This window comes from Panthera tigris, chromosome D1 (genome assembly GCF_018350195.1).
Source record: "Panthera tigris isolate Pti1 chromosome D1, P.tigris_Pti1_mat1.1, whole genome shotgun sequence".
Lineage (NCBI taxonomy): Eukaryota > Metazoa > Chordata > Mammalia > Carnivora > Felidae > Panthera > Panthera tigris.
This window is the reverse complement of record NC_056669.1, coordinates 21747156-21762260: the sequence shown is the minus strand read 5'-3', so window position 1 is coordinate 21762260 and position 15105 is coordinate 21747156. Positions and strand designations below refer to the sequence as shown.

Below are 15105 nucleotides of genomic sequence, written 5' to 3'. Positions count from 1 at the left end.
CACAAATTAACAAGCTGATGCTAAAATTCATATAGACATACAAGGGACCCAGGATACCAAAACAATCTTGAATTTGAATTGGAGGACTTACTCTTCAGAATTTCAAAACTTACTATAAGGCTACAGTAATGAAGACAGTATGATTATGACAAAGTGATAGACAGAAGATCAGTGGAATAGAATTGAGAGTCCAGGGGTACCTGGGTAGCTCAGTCAGTTGAGCATCCAACTCTTGATTTTAGCTCAGGTCATGATCCCTGCATTGTAAGATCAAGTCCCATATATAGGGCTCCATGCTGAGCATGGATCTTTCTTAAGATTCTCTCTCTCTCTCTCTCTCTCTCTCTCTCTCTCTCCCCCCCCCCCCCTTTCTCCGCTGTTTGTGCTCTCTTGCTCTCTCTAAAAATAAATAAATAAATAAATAAATAAATGTCCAGAAATAAACCTCACATTTACAATCAATTGATATTTGACAGGGAGGTGGGCAAAACAATTCAATTGGTAAAGAATAGTCTTCCCCACAGTGTTGGGACAACAGGATATCCAGATGCAAAAAAAAAAAAAAAAAAAAAAAAAAAAAGGAAAAAAAAGTTGGACCCCTTCCTCATTTAATATGAGACAAACAAAGGCATCAAATAATCTAGTCATGCAGGAGAGTGAGAGAATGAATGAGGGAAATAAAATGATTGTTCAACCATATCAAGGGGCCACTTGAGGTCAGCAATCACCATTTAATTGATAGGCAGACCAGTCATTCTGATTTGTGGTTTTCTCCAACCAACAGCAGCTGCATGGTGCAGGGTTCATAAGCAGACAGTCGGATTTAAACAGGATTGTGATTTTGCCAATGAGTGCTACAAAGACAGAAAAGGAGCAAGTGAACGAAAGATTACAGCCCTCGTTTATAAGGGTTGAAGCTGGAAGCTGGGGACAGCCAGGGTTTACTAGGAGCAAGAAGGTGTACAGAAGGGTCAGAGAAGAAACTGAGGACATAGAGAGTTTTTTTGATCACTGATCACAAACCCTGGAGGACACAGGAGTTTGAAGGGGTGGGTAATGGAATCAGAAAAGAGAATTTACAGTTTCAGGGTTATTAAATTCCATGGCATTTAAGATGTCCTTATATTCCTGTGAGGAGTGACTTAAACAGGGAAAAGGGTGTGATGAGATTAGTTCTGATAGTCCCAAGTCTGATAGCGGTAGTGTAGAGGTAGCAGTCACAAGGCTGTCACTGTTGTATTGGGTCGGGGCTTGGGGTGGGAGCAGCTATCTTTTTTTTTTATGTATCCACCTTTAGAGAGAAAATGGACACACACACACACACACACACACACACACACACACACACACACGTGCTTGTGAGTTGGGGAGGGTCAGCGAGAGGTGGAGAGAGAGAAATCCCAAGCAGGCTCTGGGCACTATCAGCGCAGAGCCCAATGATGACGTGGGGCTTATACCCCCAAGTGAACCATGAGATCATGACCTGAGCTGAAACCAAGAGTTGGATGCTCAACTGATTGAGCCACCCAGGCGCCCCAGCAGCTATCTTCTATTAAGTGCACTTTATCATTATCTTATCTATGCTTCATACATTTCCTAAGAGGTAGGCACTATGTCCCCATTTGGGAACAAATTGACACAGTACACATTCAGTGTTATAGTGCCCACAAGTGCTACAGCCATGGGAGAGAGGGAAAATTATTGCATTACTTCTTCCAACACTTCTTTTTAAATTAACTGGGTCTTAAAAAGCAGAATCAGACCTGTAAACCCAAAGAACAGACTGATCATTGCCAGAGGGGAGGAGGGGTGAGAAGATGGGCAAAATGGGTGAAGGGAAATGGCAGGTACAGGCTTCCAGGTATGGAATGAGTAAGTCACGGGAATAAAAGGCACAGCATAAGGAATACAGTCAATTATACTGTAATAGTGTTGTAGGGCGACATATGGTAGCTATGCTTGTGGTGAGCACAGCATAATGTTTAAACTTGCGGAATCACTATGTAGTACACCTGAAACTAATGTAACATGTGTGTTAACTAAATAAATAAAATATTAAAATAAATAAAAATTTAAAAATTAATTAAAAAATAACTGAGTTTATTTTGTTTTCTTAGGTATCACAAAACCATCATTTTTTTTCTTTGTGAGAAAACAAAGATCAACAGCAAAATGAAAACCAGAATTAGATACAGGCAGTATTAAACACTGTTGCATATTATTTCAACCCTTTTAAAAGTTAATAAATTGTATGGAAGCCTATTTTTCAATAAATTATTAATAGACATTTTTTTTTTCCTTAGAGCAGCTTTAGGTTTACAGAAAAACTGAACAGAAAGTAGGGACAGTCCTCCTCGCCCTGCAGTTTCCCCTATTATTAACATCTTGCTATCCTGGTACATTTGTCACAATTGATGAACTAGTCCTGAAACCTTACTATTAATTAAAGGCCACAGTTTACATTAGCACCTGCCCTTTATGTCCCAGAATTGTATGGGTTTTGGCAAATGTATAACGTCAGTATCCATGTGTATGTCAGTATCATACAGAATATTTTCACTGCCCTAAAGATCCTGTGCTCCACCTATCCATCCCTTCCTCCCTTCCTGCCCAACCTCTGGCAACCACCGTTCTTGGTCTTTCCTCATTGTCTCCATTGTTTTGCCTTTTCCAAAACATCATATAGTTGGAATCATGTAGCTTTTCAGACTGGCTTCTCTCACTTAGCAATATGCATTCCTCTATGTCTTTTCATGGCTTGATAGCTCATTTCCTTTGTTCGTTGTGTGGATGTACCACAGTTTTTTATTTTGTTTTATTTTTTTCCATTCACCTATTGAAGGACTTCTTGGTTGCTTCCTGGTTTGGACAATTACGAATAAGGCTGTTACAAACATTCACATGCAGGTGTTTGTGTGCATGTAAGCACCACCATTAGATCTCATAGTAAGACTATGATTAGATTTGTAAGTGGTTGTACCATTGCCTTGAAATCCATTGTTTCATATATTTTGTCTGGTTTTCTAGCTACTTAAGATAGGAGGGTATGTCTAGTCCGTTACTCCATCTTTGTTGATAGTGAAACCTGCCTGACACCATTCTAAGTGCTGGACCTATTAGAAGAGAACAAAATGGACACTCTTGCTTCAAACAGCTTACATTCTAGAGGGGGAGGGCAGACAATAAATACATGAAAGCAAAATAAATGTGCATAAATAAATGATTTTGGAAAATGTGTATTTTTAAAATTTTTATTTATTTTTGAGAGAGAGAGAGTGTGAACGGGGGAGGGGCAGAGAGAGACGGAGACACAGAATCTGAAGGAGGCTCCAGGTTCTGAGCTGTTAGCACAGAGCCCTACGCGGGGCTCGAACTCACAGACCGCAAGATCATGACCTGAGCAGAAGTCAGACGCTTAACCAACTGAGCCACCCAGGTACCCTGGAAAATGTGTATTGATAAAATAAGACAGTAATGTGGTAGAGAGGCAGATAGAAAGACATCTCTAGGGAGGTGATTCATGTTTGAGGAGATGAATTATGAGAAGGAGGCTACCACTTAAAGAGTTAAGATGAGAGTGTTCTAAGACAAAGGATCTATGATCATCCCAAAGGCCTCAAAACAGAAATAAGCTTGACTTGTTTGATAGGACATATATAAGGCCAGTGTGGCTGGAGTGGGAGATGAGGTTGGTGAGGTAGGTAGATTGAGCTTAGAGTAAAAAGGGCCTTGTAGACCATTGTTCCAATTACCTATCACTGCATAACAAAACACCCTAGAAGATAGTGGCACAGAACAACAACAATCATTAATTTTGCCCATGAATCTGGGGATACCTGGGGTCAGCTAGGCAGCTCTTGCTAGGGTCTCTCATGTGGGTACAGTCAGGTGGTGGCTGAGGCTAGGATTGTCTCAGAGCTTCTGCATTCACATGTCTGGCTAGGTACACAATAACTGGAGGCTGGAACATTTCTGGCTCCTTGGCTTTCTCTGTCCACATGGACATAGGGTAGCTCAATTTCTTACATGGTAGCTAGAGGTTTTCAGAGCAAGAGAAACTGGCAGAAGCTTCAGGGTATTTCTAAACCTATCCCTGAAAGTCACACAGTGTCCCTTCTACCACTTCTGGTTCATTCAGGCAATCACAAAGATTCACCCAGGTCCAAGGGGAGGGAATGCAGACTCACCTTCCTGTTGGAAGAGTGTCAAACAACATGTGAACATGTTTTAAAATCACCATGGTCACTGCGAAGAGTTTGGATTATATTTTTATAATAAGAAGCCATTGGTGGGTTTTTAACAAGGGAATGACATGTAATGATTTACAGTTTTAAAAGACTGTTCCATCAAGATTACTAGGTACAAAATAAACACGCAAGAATCGATTGTATTTTTACATACCAGCAAAAACAAGTAGAGAATAAAATTTAAGAAATGATACCATTTATAAGAGTGTTAAAAAATATACCAACCACCCAGGGATAAATCCAACAAAGTGTATAGGACCTTTGTGTAGGAAACTATAAAATTTTATTGAGAGAAACTAAAGACTAATGAAGGGATATCATTCCAAGGATATATCCCAAGAGATATCATTTCCTTTTCTTTTTTTCTTTTTCTTTTTCTTTAGAAAGAGAGAGTGTGAGTAGAGGATAGAGGCAAGGGGAGAGGCGATCTTAAGCATGCCCCATGCTCAGTGCGGAGCCTGACGAAGGGCTCGATCCCAGTGGGGAGCCCAATGTGCAGCTCAATCCCACAACTCTGGGATCATGACCTGAGCTGAAATCAAGAGTCAGACGCTCAACCAACCGAGCTACCCAGGCACCTGAAGAGACATCATTTTCAAGGACTGTAAGACCAATTATTATAAAGATGTCAGTTTTTCTCAAATTGGTCTATAGATTCAGTGTAATACCAATCAAAATGCCCACAGCTTTTTCTGTAGAACTTGATAAGCTAATTCTAAAATGTATATGGAAATATTAAGGATCAAGAATAGAAAGCCACTCTTGAAAAAGGAGGAGGAAGAAAAGGAAGAGGAGGAGGAAGGACTTTCTCGACTTGACATAGCCTTATTATAAAGCCAGTGTGACTCATTATTGTGGCAGTGTGATATTGTGGCAGGGAACACAGAAAAATAGACAGACAAATAGACCAATGTAATAAAAGAGCCCAGAAACAGACCCATGCACATATGGACACTCGATTTAAGTCAAAGATAGCATTGCAAAAGGAGGAGGGAAAGGATGGTCTTTTCAGAAAATGGAGTTGGAATAATTGGGTATACACATGGAAAGAAGGAAGAGAAGAAGGGAGGGAGGAAGGCATATACTCTTGACCATATGCGCTGGGAGACATGGACAAGAATGTTTGTAGCAGCATTATTCATAATATCCTAAATTAGAAACAGCCCAAAATTCAATAGTAGGATGGATAAATAAAATTTGACGTATTCATAAAATAAGAGTATTTTACAGCAATGAAAATGAATAAACTGTAGCCTCATACAGAATAGATGACTCTTAATTAAAAACATAATACTGAATGAAAGAAGCCAGATATACAATACATGTGATTTCACTTACAAAAAAAAAAAAAATCAAAACCAGGAAAAACTTTTAGTGATGTAGGATACATCACTAAAATTATTGTAAATAATTTTAAAATTAAAATTAAAAAAATAATTGTAAAATTATTGTTTTTGGGGGGGAGGGGTTCGACCAGCAAAGATTTGTTTTTTCTGCAGTGCCATATTTTTAAAAAAATAATGCAACATTTTAAAATTAAATTTAAGAAAATTTAAAAGCCAGACTTCTGGCCTTCCTTAAAAGTTGGAAGCTTGGCAAGGTGGGCCTACATTCCTTTCTGACAGTGCTTGGGTGGATGAGATACAGTGATAAAATTATAAAGAAAGGCAAGTCAGTATAGTGGTTATCTCTATAAGGGAGATAAGGGTTTAACATCGGGAAGGGATTATGGGGCAAAGCTTCTAGAGTGCTATCTACATTCTATTTCTTTGACTTGATTGTGGCTATGCACTATTTGCTTTATAATAAACCATAGAGTAGTTGTACATGTATGTTTCATATACTCCTCTGTATTCATGTTACATTTCACAAGAAAAAAGTTTTAAAAAACCAAATTCACCTTGGCTACTGTGTAAGCAGACAAGTGTGCACATAGAAAGTCCACTTGTCCAGAAAAGACATGATGGAGGCTAGAGTTGAGAAGTAGTCAGATTTAGGAAAGATTTCAGAGGTAACAGGACTTGATGTAGAATATGAAGGGAAAAAAAGATGAAACAGCAAACACACTGACAGTCATAAAACACAGCAAGGGAGTAAGTATATAACAGAATGAATAAAGCTTTTGAAACAGAAAACATTAATGTGAAATGCTAAATTGTGTGAGTGGGTACTAGACGGAGAACTTTTTTCCAACTGATTAGGAGAGGCTTCAGACAAAAGTTGGAAATACAAACACTGGGCACAGAGGAATATGCACTGGGAAATAGATGGTCTTTTCAACAAATAGTGCTGGGAAAACTGTACAGCCACATGCAAAAAAATGAAACTGGACCACTTTCTTTTAAAATAAACTCAAAATGGATTAAGGACCTAAATGTGAGACCTGAAACCACAAAACTCCTAAAATAGAACATAGGCAGTAATTTCTTTGACATCAGCCATAACAACATTGTTCTAGATATGTCTCTTAAGGTAAGGGAAACAAACACAAAAATAAACTACAGAGACGACATCAAAAAGCTTCTGCACAGTGAAGGAAACTGTCGACAAAATGAAAAGGCTACTACTAAGTGGGAGAAGATACTTGCAAGTGATACATCTGAAAAGGGTTCATATGCAGACTATATAAAGAACTTATACAACTCAATACCCAAAAACTCCACAAACAATCCCTTTACAAACTGGGCACAGGACCTGAACAGACATTTCCAAAGAAAATATACAGATGGCCAACACACACATGACAGGATACTCAACTTCACTAATCATCAGGGAAACGGAAATCAAAACCACAATGAGATTATCACCTTATACCTGTCTGAATGGCCAGAATAAAAAAGACAAGAGGGGCGCCTGGGTGGCTCAGTTGGTTAGTCCAACTTCAGCTCAGGTCATGATCTCACTGTCCGTGAGTTCAAGCCCTGCATCAGGCTCTGTGCTGACAGCTCAGAACCTGGAGCCTGCTTCAGATTCTGTGTCTCCCTGTCTCTCTACCTCTCCTCCACTCGCATTCTGTCTCTCTCTCTCTCAAAAATAAATAAACATTAAAAAAATTAGAGTAAAAAAGACAAGAAATAAGTGTTGATGAGGATGTGGAGATAAAGGAACCCTCATGCACTGTTGGTGGGAATGTAAATTGGTATAGCCACTGAGAAAAATGGTATGGAATTTCCTCAAAAAACTAAAACAGAAATACCATACAATCTAATAATTCCACAATAGGGTACTTACCCAAAGGAAAATGAAAGCACCAATTTGAAAAGTTATATGCACCCCTATGTTTATTGAAGCATTATTTACAATAGCTAAGATATGGAAGCAACGCAAGTGTCCATTGACAGATGAATTGATAAAGAAGACATGGTATATACACAATGGAATATTACTCATCCACAAAAAGGATGAGATCTTGCCCTTTGTGACAACATGAATAGACCTAGCGAGTATAATACTAAGTGAATTAAGTCAAAGACAAATAGCATATGGTTTCACGTATATTTGGAATCCAAAAAACAAACCAAACAAACAAGCAAACAAAAAGCAGAAATAGACTCATAAATACAGAAAACAAAGTGATGGTTGCTGGAGGGGAGGGAGGTAAGGAAATGCACAAAAGAGATGTAGGGGAAGGGAAGATTCAGGCTTCTAGTTATGGAATGAACAGGTCATGGGAATAAAAGATACAGCATCGGGAAGATAATCAACGGGGGGAAAAAAGAACGAAAAGTTGAGAAAACAAATACTGGGCATAGATTGTGGAGGAAATGGAAAAGGGGATGATGCAATTAAAGGGAGGTAGTTGACAGTTTACAGGTTGATTACTCTGTATCGTTCTGACCTCTTTTGCACATTATTTTGAGACATTGTATACATTATCTCTCAAATAGGTTTTTCATCTACTCATGCTACCATTTGAATCCACAAAAAGTGTAGTACATTACTTCAAACACATTCCAGAAATTCTGATTGAACTATGAAGCCTTGAAGGAGCACATCACACAGCTCCAGGAATCCAGGATCAGCCATGGTTAGACAGCATGACAAGCACATGATCCAGGTTGCCTATGCAGCAATGCCTCCATACTGTGTAGTACATATTAGTGGCTTTTATGTTATTGAATTAATTGTAACCTCAGGATATTACTGGAAATTTTATTTTTGACACTTTTTCTCATTGGATAGACTGATGAGCTGTGGGAATAAAGGGGGGGGCATATAGAAATAATGTCTAGAAACAGAAGTTTGTGGGAAGGGAGACTTCCCAGTCAACCCACTTTATCTAGGAAGGCTTCCTGCATGAGTCAGAGTTGATTTGAGAATCATCCAGAATTAACAAAAGAAGGAGGGAGGCTCTTTTTCAGGCTCCTGGGAAAATGAGAGCAGGATAAGCAGTGATTTTAAAACTCTTCGGAGTCTCTGATTTAGGCATGACTCTCCCCTTTCATGCACATTAAATACCTTGTGACATTAAAAAACGTACTGTTGGGTGGAATAAGAGTGAATTTTGCTTTGACAGGTGTTTGAGATGCCATAAGAGCCCTTAAAAGAACTGAAAATGAAGACACTGAAAGCTAGTGGTGGAGAGAAAGCGACAAAGGAAAGAGTCTCTATTAACTAACCTACAGTAGTCCTCCTTATCCACGGAGGATTGGTCCAAGACCCCCAGTGGATGCCTGAAAGCACACATAGTCCCCAACTCTACATGTACTATGTTCTTTCATATACATACATACCTAAGATAAAGTTTAATTTATAAATTAGCCATGGTTAGAGATTAATGACAATAACAATAGCCCAATTATAACAACGTATTGTAACAAAAGTTATGTGAATGTGGTTCCTCGCTCTCAAAATACCTTATCGTACTGTACTCACCCTTCCTGCGATGATGTGAGATGAGATACTGCCTACACGAGATGAAGAGAAGTGACTGACAGAGGCATTGTGAGATAGCTTTAGGCTATTGACCTTCTGGCCATAAATCAGGACGATCTGCTTCCTGACTGCCTTTTGGCACTGGCAACTGAAACCCTGAAAGTGAAATCGTGCATAAGAGAGGACTGTCACATAGCCCAAATGAGATAATAGCTAATGTTCATCTAACGTTTACTGTGAACCAGGCACCCTTCTAAGGGCTTTACCTGTATCAACCCATTTAATTCTCATAACAATGCTGTGAGGTCATCCCCATTTTATAAATGAAGAAAGCAAGGTACTGAGAGATTGCTTAACTAAATTGGCTGAGGTTGCACAACTGGAATTTGAAGCCAGGCATTTCGACTCTAGAATCCAAACTTTTTTGTTTTTTTAACCCCTTCCCAACTCCCATAGAATCCATACTCTTCACCAAGGTGTTTGACCATGTCTTTTTCTTAGAAAAAGAGGAAAATATAGCATAAATTCTGGAACTTCTTTATGATTCCTCATACTGAAAACTATGGGGGACTTTTAATATGATAGAGACGGTTACCTCCTCTACTTCATCCCTACTGCTTATTCCTTTGGCTTTCTAAGCATATTATTCTCTTAGTGTGATTCTAGGGTGTAGCTGACCTCAGCTCTATATTTATTTATTTATCTATTCATTCATTCATTCATTCATTCATTCATTCATTGTTTCCACACCGGGCAGGAGCCCAATAGGGGGCTTGAACTCACCACCCTGAACTCAACACCTGAGCTGAGATCAGGACTCGGACACTTGAGGGACTGAGCCACCCAGGCACCCCCTCAGCTCCATTTTCTTTTAAAAACCTAACAAATATTTGCTTTCCAAAAAAAATTCCACATATTTGAAAAAGATCCGCTGAGGCTTTTAAGTTAAGGATTCAAGATAAACAATCAGATATTTGGCTTTGAAGATTATTGAAATACCTTACAGCTACTATTGGCTTTGGCGTGCTAATGTTCATTAAACTGCAGCACTTTGAGGAGTATTCAGGAACGGCTGATAAACTAATTACCAGAGGTCACAAGAGCTGCCATAATTGGCAGTCGTCTTTTCAAACTCCTTACACTCCAGGGTGTGAAATACAGTAGGAAAACGAGGCAACTTCCAAATCGGGGATGATGGAGAATGGTTTTGGAAAGTAACTTTTCTGCCGGGCCCCAGAGTTCCTACATGTTTGAACTACAAAGTACAGACGCGATAAAGACATCTAAGTTTTTCTACACATGGTCACACCTACCCAGGCTAACTGGAAAACAGATCTTAACTGGAGCCAGAGTTGCTGTTCCTCAAATAATGGCGCAAGGGTTTCTCGAAAAGCCACAGCGAACCAACTCTAACCCTGGTCCACAACTGCTTTTTAAAGCCTCCCCCAGAAATGCTCTCCTTCAGCCTCGGCGCTTCCCGGAGAAGCCCTCGGCAGGTTTCCCCAGTCTCCGCCCTGGACGTCAGCCTCGGCGCCCCGAGGCGAGCTCAGAGGGAGGGGAGGCAGAGCGGAGGGAGAGAAGAGAGAGAGCGAGGGAAATGGTCAAGTCCTCCTTAACTCTGGGCCCCCTCGCGGGCCTCACCCCTCCTCCCGGGGGCTGAGATTGGAGAGGAAGTGGGAAGGCTCCAATCTGTTCCTCACACCAGCGCCCTCATGCCCCCACCCTTCTCGTCAGCTCGGGGCTTCGGCGCGCCTCATCCCCGCCCCTCACCCCGGGAGAGGAGCGGGCGGCGCGGTAGGGCCCGCGGAGAGAGGCCGGGGGAAGCGGACGGCCTCCGTTCGGCAGCAGGGGCGCGTAGCCGCCCGCCCTCGGGCGAGCCAGGCCCGAGGGCAGCCCCGGAGACCGCGGCGGCCGGATGCGCGGGCGCGTCACTTCCGGGCGGTGCAGCGGCGGCCGCTTGGAAGATGGCTGCGCCCTGTGGCTCGGAGCTGCCCGCCAACTCGCCGCTAAAAATCCCGAAGATGGAGGTGCTCTCCCCGGCTTCTCCTGGTGGCCTGAGCGACGGAAATCCATCGCTGTCCGACCCTTCCACGCCTCGGGGTGCCTCCCCGCTCGGGCCGGGCAGTGCGACGGGCTCGGGGGCAGCGGCGTCTGGGGGTCTCGGGCTGGGGCTGGGGGGCCGCAGCGCCGCCTCGTCCTCGGTCTCCTTCTCCCCTGGTGGCGGCGGTGGCGGGGCTGCGGCAGCCGCCGCCGCCGCCTGCCGGGGCATGTCGTGGACGCCGGCCGAGACGAACGCGCTCATCGCAGTATGGGGCAACGAGCGGCTGGTGGAGGCGCGGTACCAGCAGCTGGAGGGAGCCGGCACGGTGTTCGGCAGCAAGGCCCCTGGGCCAGCCATGTACGAGCGCGTGTCCCGGGCCCTGGCCGAGCTGGGCTACGAGCGGACCCCTTCCCAGTGCCGGGAGCGCATCAAGGTAACCGGCCGCCCGGCCTGGGGCAGCGAACCAGAGGCAGAGAGAAGGCGGGGAAGCGGGCCTCGGGGGCGGGGGCCGGTCTGAGCTCAGGGCTCCCCTCCGGGGCCCGGTGGGCGATTCGCATCTCCTCCGCCTTTTTCTTCTTTCCCTGGGAAGGGGGCTTTTTTCCAGATGGCCGCCAGCCCGTAGGTTTCCTGAGTTTGAAGTTGGGCGTGCCTGCCGCCGCCCCTCTTTCTTGCCAATTGATGTTCCTACGCTCTGAAGTTGGTAGTTTCTCATTGTGCGCTGTGCGGCAGTTCCCGTGTCGCTGGCGCCTCTCGCCCCCACCGCCGGGGCCCCTCGCTTTGTTCCAGGCTGAGGGGCTCCCAGGCCGAGGCTTACCAGCCGGGGCGGAATTGAGGAAGGATAGAAGAGGGGGGCCGGTGAGCCCTCAGTTTAGGAATTTTCAAATGAGTGGCAGTGCAGAGCCACGCAAAAAGCGCCTTTGGACGACTGGCCTTTGTGTCAGTCGCCTTGCTTTTCTAACTTGAGCTTCGAAGGATAAGACTTGAGATGCTTTGGAGAATTGAAGAGGCTCGGTTGTAGTCAGATAGTGTATTGTTATCGCGGAGTTAGGGGCACAATTAAAGTTAGCCTGGCTGAGAGTTGGTCTGGAATTTGTAGAGTGTCGATGTCTCCAGAGTTAGGTTGGCTTGAGGCCCTTCTATGTTTCTGACTAAGCTCCTTCACGAAAGCCAGTTTTTCCCTGCTTTAGTTATTGTGCCGGATGTGGTGAAAAGTAAAGCTCTCAGTGTGCATCTGGCTATCTGTGGATCTGAGTGTTCAGGTACAGAGGCTTAATTTGGGCTAGAAATTTTTACCAGCAGCCAGGTTATCTTTCCGTTGTTTGTTTTGACCTTTAGGCTTTCAGATTTGTATTATTGGCAGAGAGGGAGTTGTCTTTTAGGTAAGCTAGTTCCCTTGTCATAGTATCTGCTAAAAGATTCTGGTAGGAATCTTTCTCCCAGTTTTCAATGAACTACTTCTTGTTAATAGTCATAGTATCTGTGTACTTCTCTTCTGGCAGGGATGGCACTTTCCCCCCCAGCTCCTTGGGTAAAAACCCAGTGAGAACAATCACAATCACGCTAAGGGAGGAGATTGTTCCAAAGTTGGAGAGATCTTGGCTCAAGTAGTGTTCATCCCGGGACATTGTCGCTTAGAAAATTTGGTCCAGAAACTAAGATATTTCAAACTTATTGACTGTCGTTCAGGGAATTTGGCACCCACTTCTCAATTACAGAATTGAATTGGTTTACTTGATAATGTTTACATTTAGGTCTTCTTACGACCCTCTCTTTTTATATACCCCCTTAACAAGGGTGTCATTAAAGTAGTAGTTTATAGACAGGATTAAAGTAGTAGCTAATAGGAGCCACTGTGTTCTGAATCTCATTGATTGTTCTATTAAAGAATAAAGTTATAAATTCAATTTCAAGGTCATTAAGGTTAAATTTCTGGGAGTTTTTGCACCGTGCTGGTTAGCATCCACCCATGAACTTTTCATGAGTTTAGAAGTGTACTTAGGCATTTGTAACTGTTTTGGCTTGATTGATTTTGTCCATAGAAATTTCCCAATCAAAAGGGTAAAGTGTTGTGCAATCAAAACCTCAATGAATATAAATCTCTCCATAAAACTGTTTCTCAAACAACCAGAAAATAGCTAGTTGCGTCTTTGTCCACTTATGAGAAGCATAACCTAAAGCAAGGAAAGGAGATTGAGCTTCTCTGAAGAATTGTTTTTAATTTTTTAAATGTTTATTTATTTTGAGAGAGAGAGAGCGAGCATGAGCAGGGGAGGAGCAGAGAGAGAGAATCCCAAGCAGGCTCCATGCTGTCAGCGCAGAGTTGGAAGCGGGGCTCAAACTCACAAACCATGATATCATGACCTGAGCCGAAATCAAGAGTCAGATGCTTAACCGAGTGAGCCACCCAGCTGCCCCCCTGAAGAATTTTTAAAAGAGGATCTGTTCACCTGATGTCAAACAGATAAGACCAAATTGACCTCAAGCTCTTAGAATATTTTGAGAACATGTTGACAGTGGATTCTCTGATCAACAGTTGTAGGTGACAGGAGGGCAGATAACTGTATGTATTTTTTTTTCTCTACTTGTTAAGTGATTTCAACCAAGGAACCAGATTTCTTCATTAACAATGTTGGTCTTTCCTGCCAGAATATAAGCTCTGTAAGGACAAGTTCTGGTTTCTCTTATTCACTGCCATATTTCCGTGCCTAGCACATAGTAGACACTGGACACATATTTATTAAATTTACCAAATACAGTCTAGAAGGAGAACTTTGGAAAGTATAGAGATCTAGATCAGTGTTACTCAGACTTTAATTCAAAGACATAGACTGAAACCCAGTTTGAAAAATTTTGCATTGAATACTAAGCTCTGTCCCTCTAGAAGACTTAGTATAAATGTAATCTTAAGCAAAGAAGCAAATGTCGTCACTGACACCGTAGCCTTACACAGTTATGAGGTGGATGTCCCCAAGTAATCCAGACAGAGTATGTTTATGAAAATAAAAACACAACTTTAAAAAATTCTCAGAGAGTCTCAGATACCTGAAAGCAAATCTTTAGATCCCAGTTTCAGAAATGCTTATTCAGGATGAGTAATTCAGAAATCTCTTCTTCTTGTTTTTTAAGTTTATTTATTTATTTTTGAGAGAAAAAGGGGGAGAGAAAGAATCCCAAGCAGGCTCCATGCTGTCAGCCCGGAGCCCGACTCAGTGCTCCATATCACGAACTCTGAGATCATGACCTGAGCCAAGATCAAGAGTCGGACGTTTCACCGACTGAGCCGCCCAGGCGCAACCGGAAAGCTCTTCTTTTACTTTATTGTCTTGATGAGAACTGCAAAAAGAAATTCAACAATCTTTTGTGCTTTGAATTTCACACAATAGAAAAAGTACAGTAAGATATGGACCATGAGGAACTTTTTGTACGGACTAGTGTGCTCACTTAAATGTGAATTCATGTCAGAGGGTCACAGGGAAGGAATATCCTGTGTGTCCATTAAATTTCTGGCTCAATGCATTTGAAATATGCATTAAAATGCAATTATGAAAACTCAGTAAACAATTTCTTCCAAGTTTGAAAGGAGGGAAGAGGTATATAGGAACTTCGGTTTTTCCAGGAAACTTTCCTTTAATCATAGTTTCAGTATGTTGAAGTAGCAGCCTTCATCTCATCACAAGAAGGCATCAGAAAGCTGAGTCCCATCCCAGCCTCTTCCCTGGCTACCTTCCTGAATAACCTGAAAAACACATCACTTCCCTTTTTTGGACTGTTTTAGACTTCTTATCTATTGAAATTGTAAATTTTGAAATTAATAGCTCTTGGATTTTGCTACCAAAGTACTATTTTTGCATGTTAAGTGAATGTGTATATTTCTAAGTGCACAGGGTTTTAGCTTAAAGTCAGATATAAACGTTTGTTTATTGCTGCAAAGAGTTTCATTTT

At 42.2% G+C, this 15105-nt stretch overlaps 1 protein-coding gene and 1 long non-coding RNA gene across 8 annotated transcripts in view; one reads left to right on the top strand and one right to left on the bottom strand.

Moving 5' to 3' along the window:
* LOC102969894 overlaps positions 1-12070 on the bottom strand; it is a 35383-nt gene extending 23313 nt beyond the window's left edge. Inside the window, exons 1-2 of one of the 3 annotated variants that reach the window (XR_006208100.1) lie at positions 10893-12070; positions 9123-9278 (exon numbers count right to left, since the gene is read on the bottom strand). This is a non-coding gene — a long non-coding RNA (uncharacterized LOC102969894). The other 2 variants (XR_006208098.1, XR_006208099.1) reach the window with 2 other exon arrangements.
* The window catches only part of MSANTD2 (Myb/SANT DNA binding domain containing 2), a 31546-nt gene continuing 27522 nt past the window's right edge, over positions 11082-15105 (top strand). For all 5 annotated transcript variants that reach the window (XM_007074090.3, XM_015538750.2, XM_042957739.1 and 2 more), the window contains exon 1: positions 11082-11596. In XM_007074090.3, the coding sequence (XP_007074152.3) occupies positions 11087-11596 (510 nt within the window). In that variant the 5' untranslated portion in view covers positions 11082-11086. The remainder of the gene's footprint in view (positions 11597-15105) is intronic.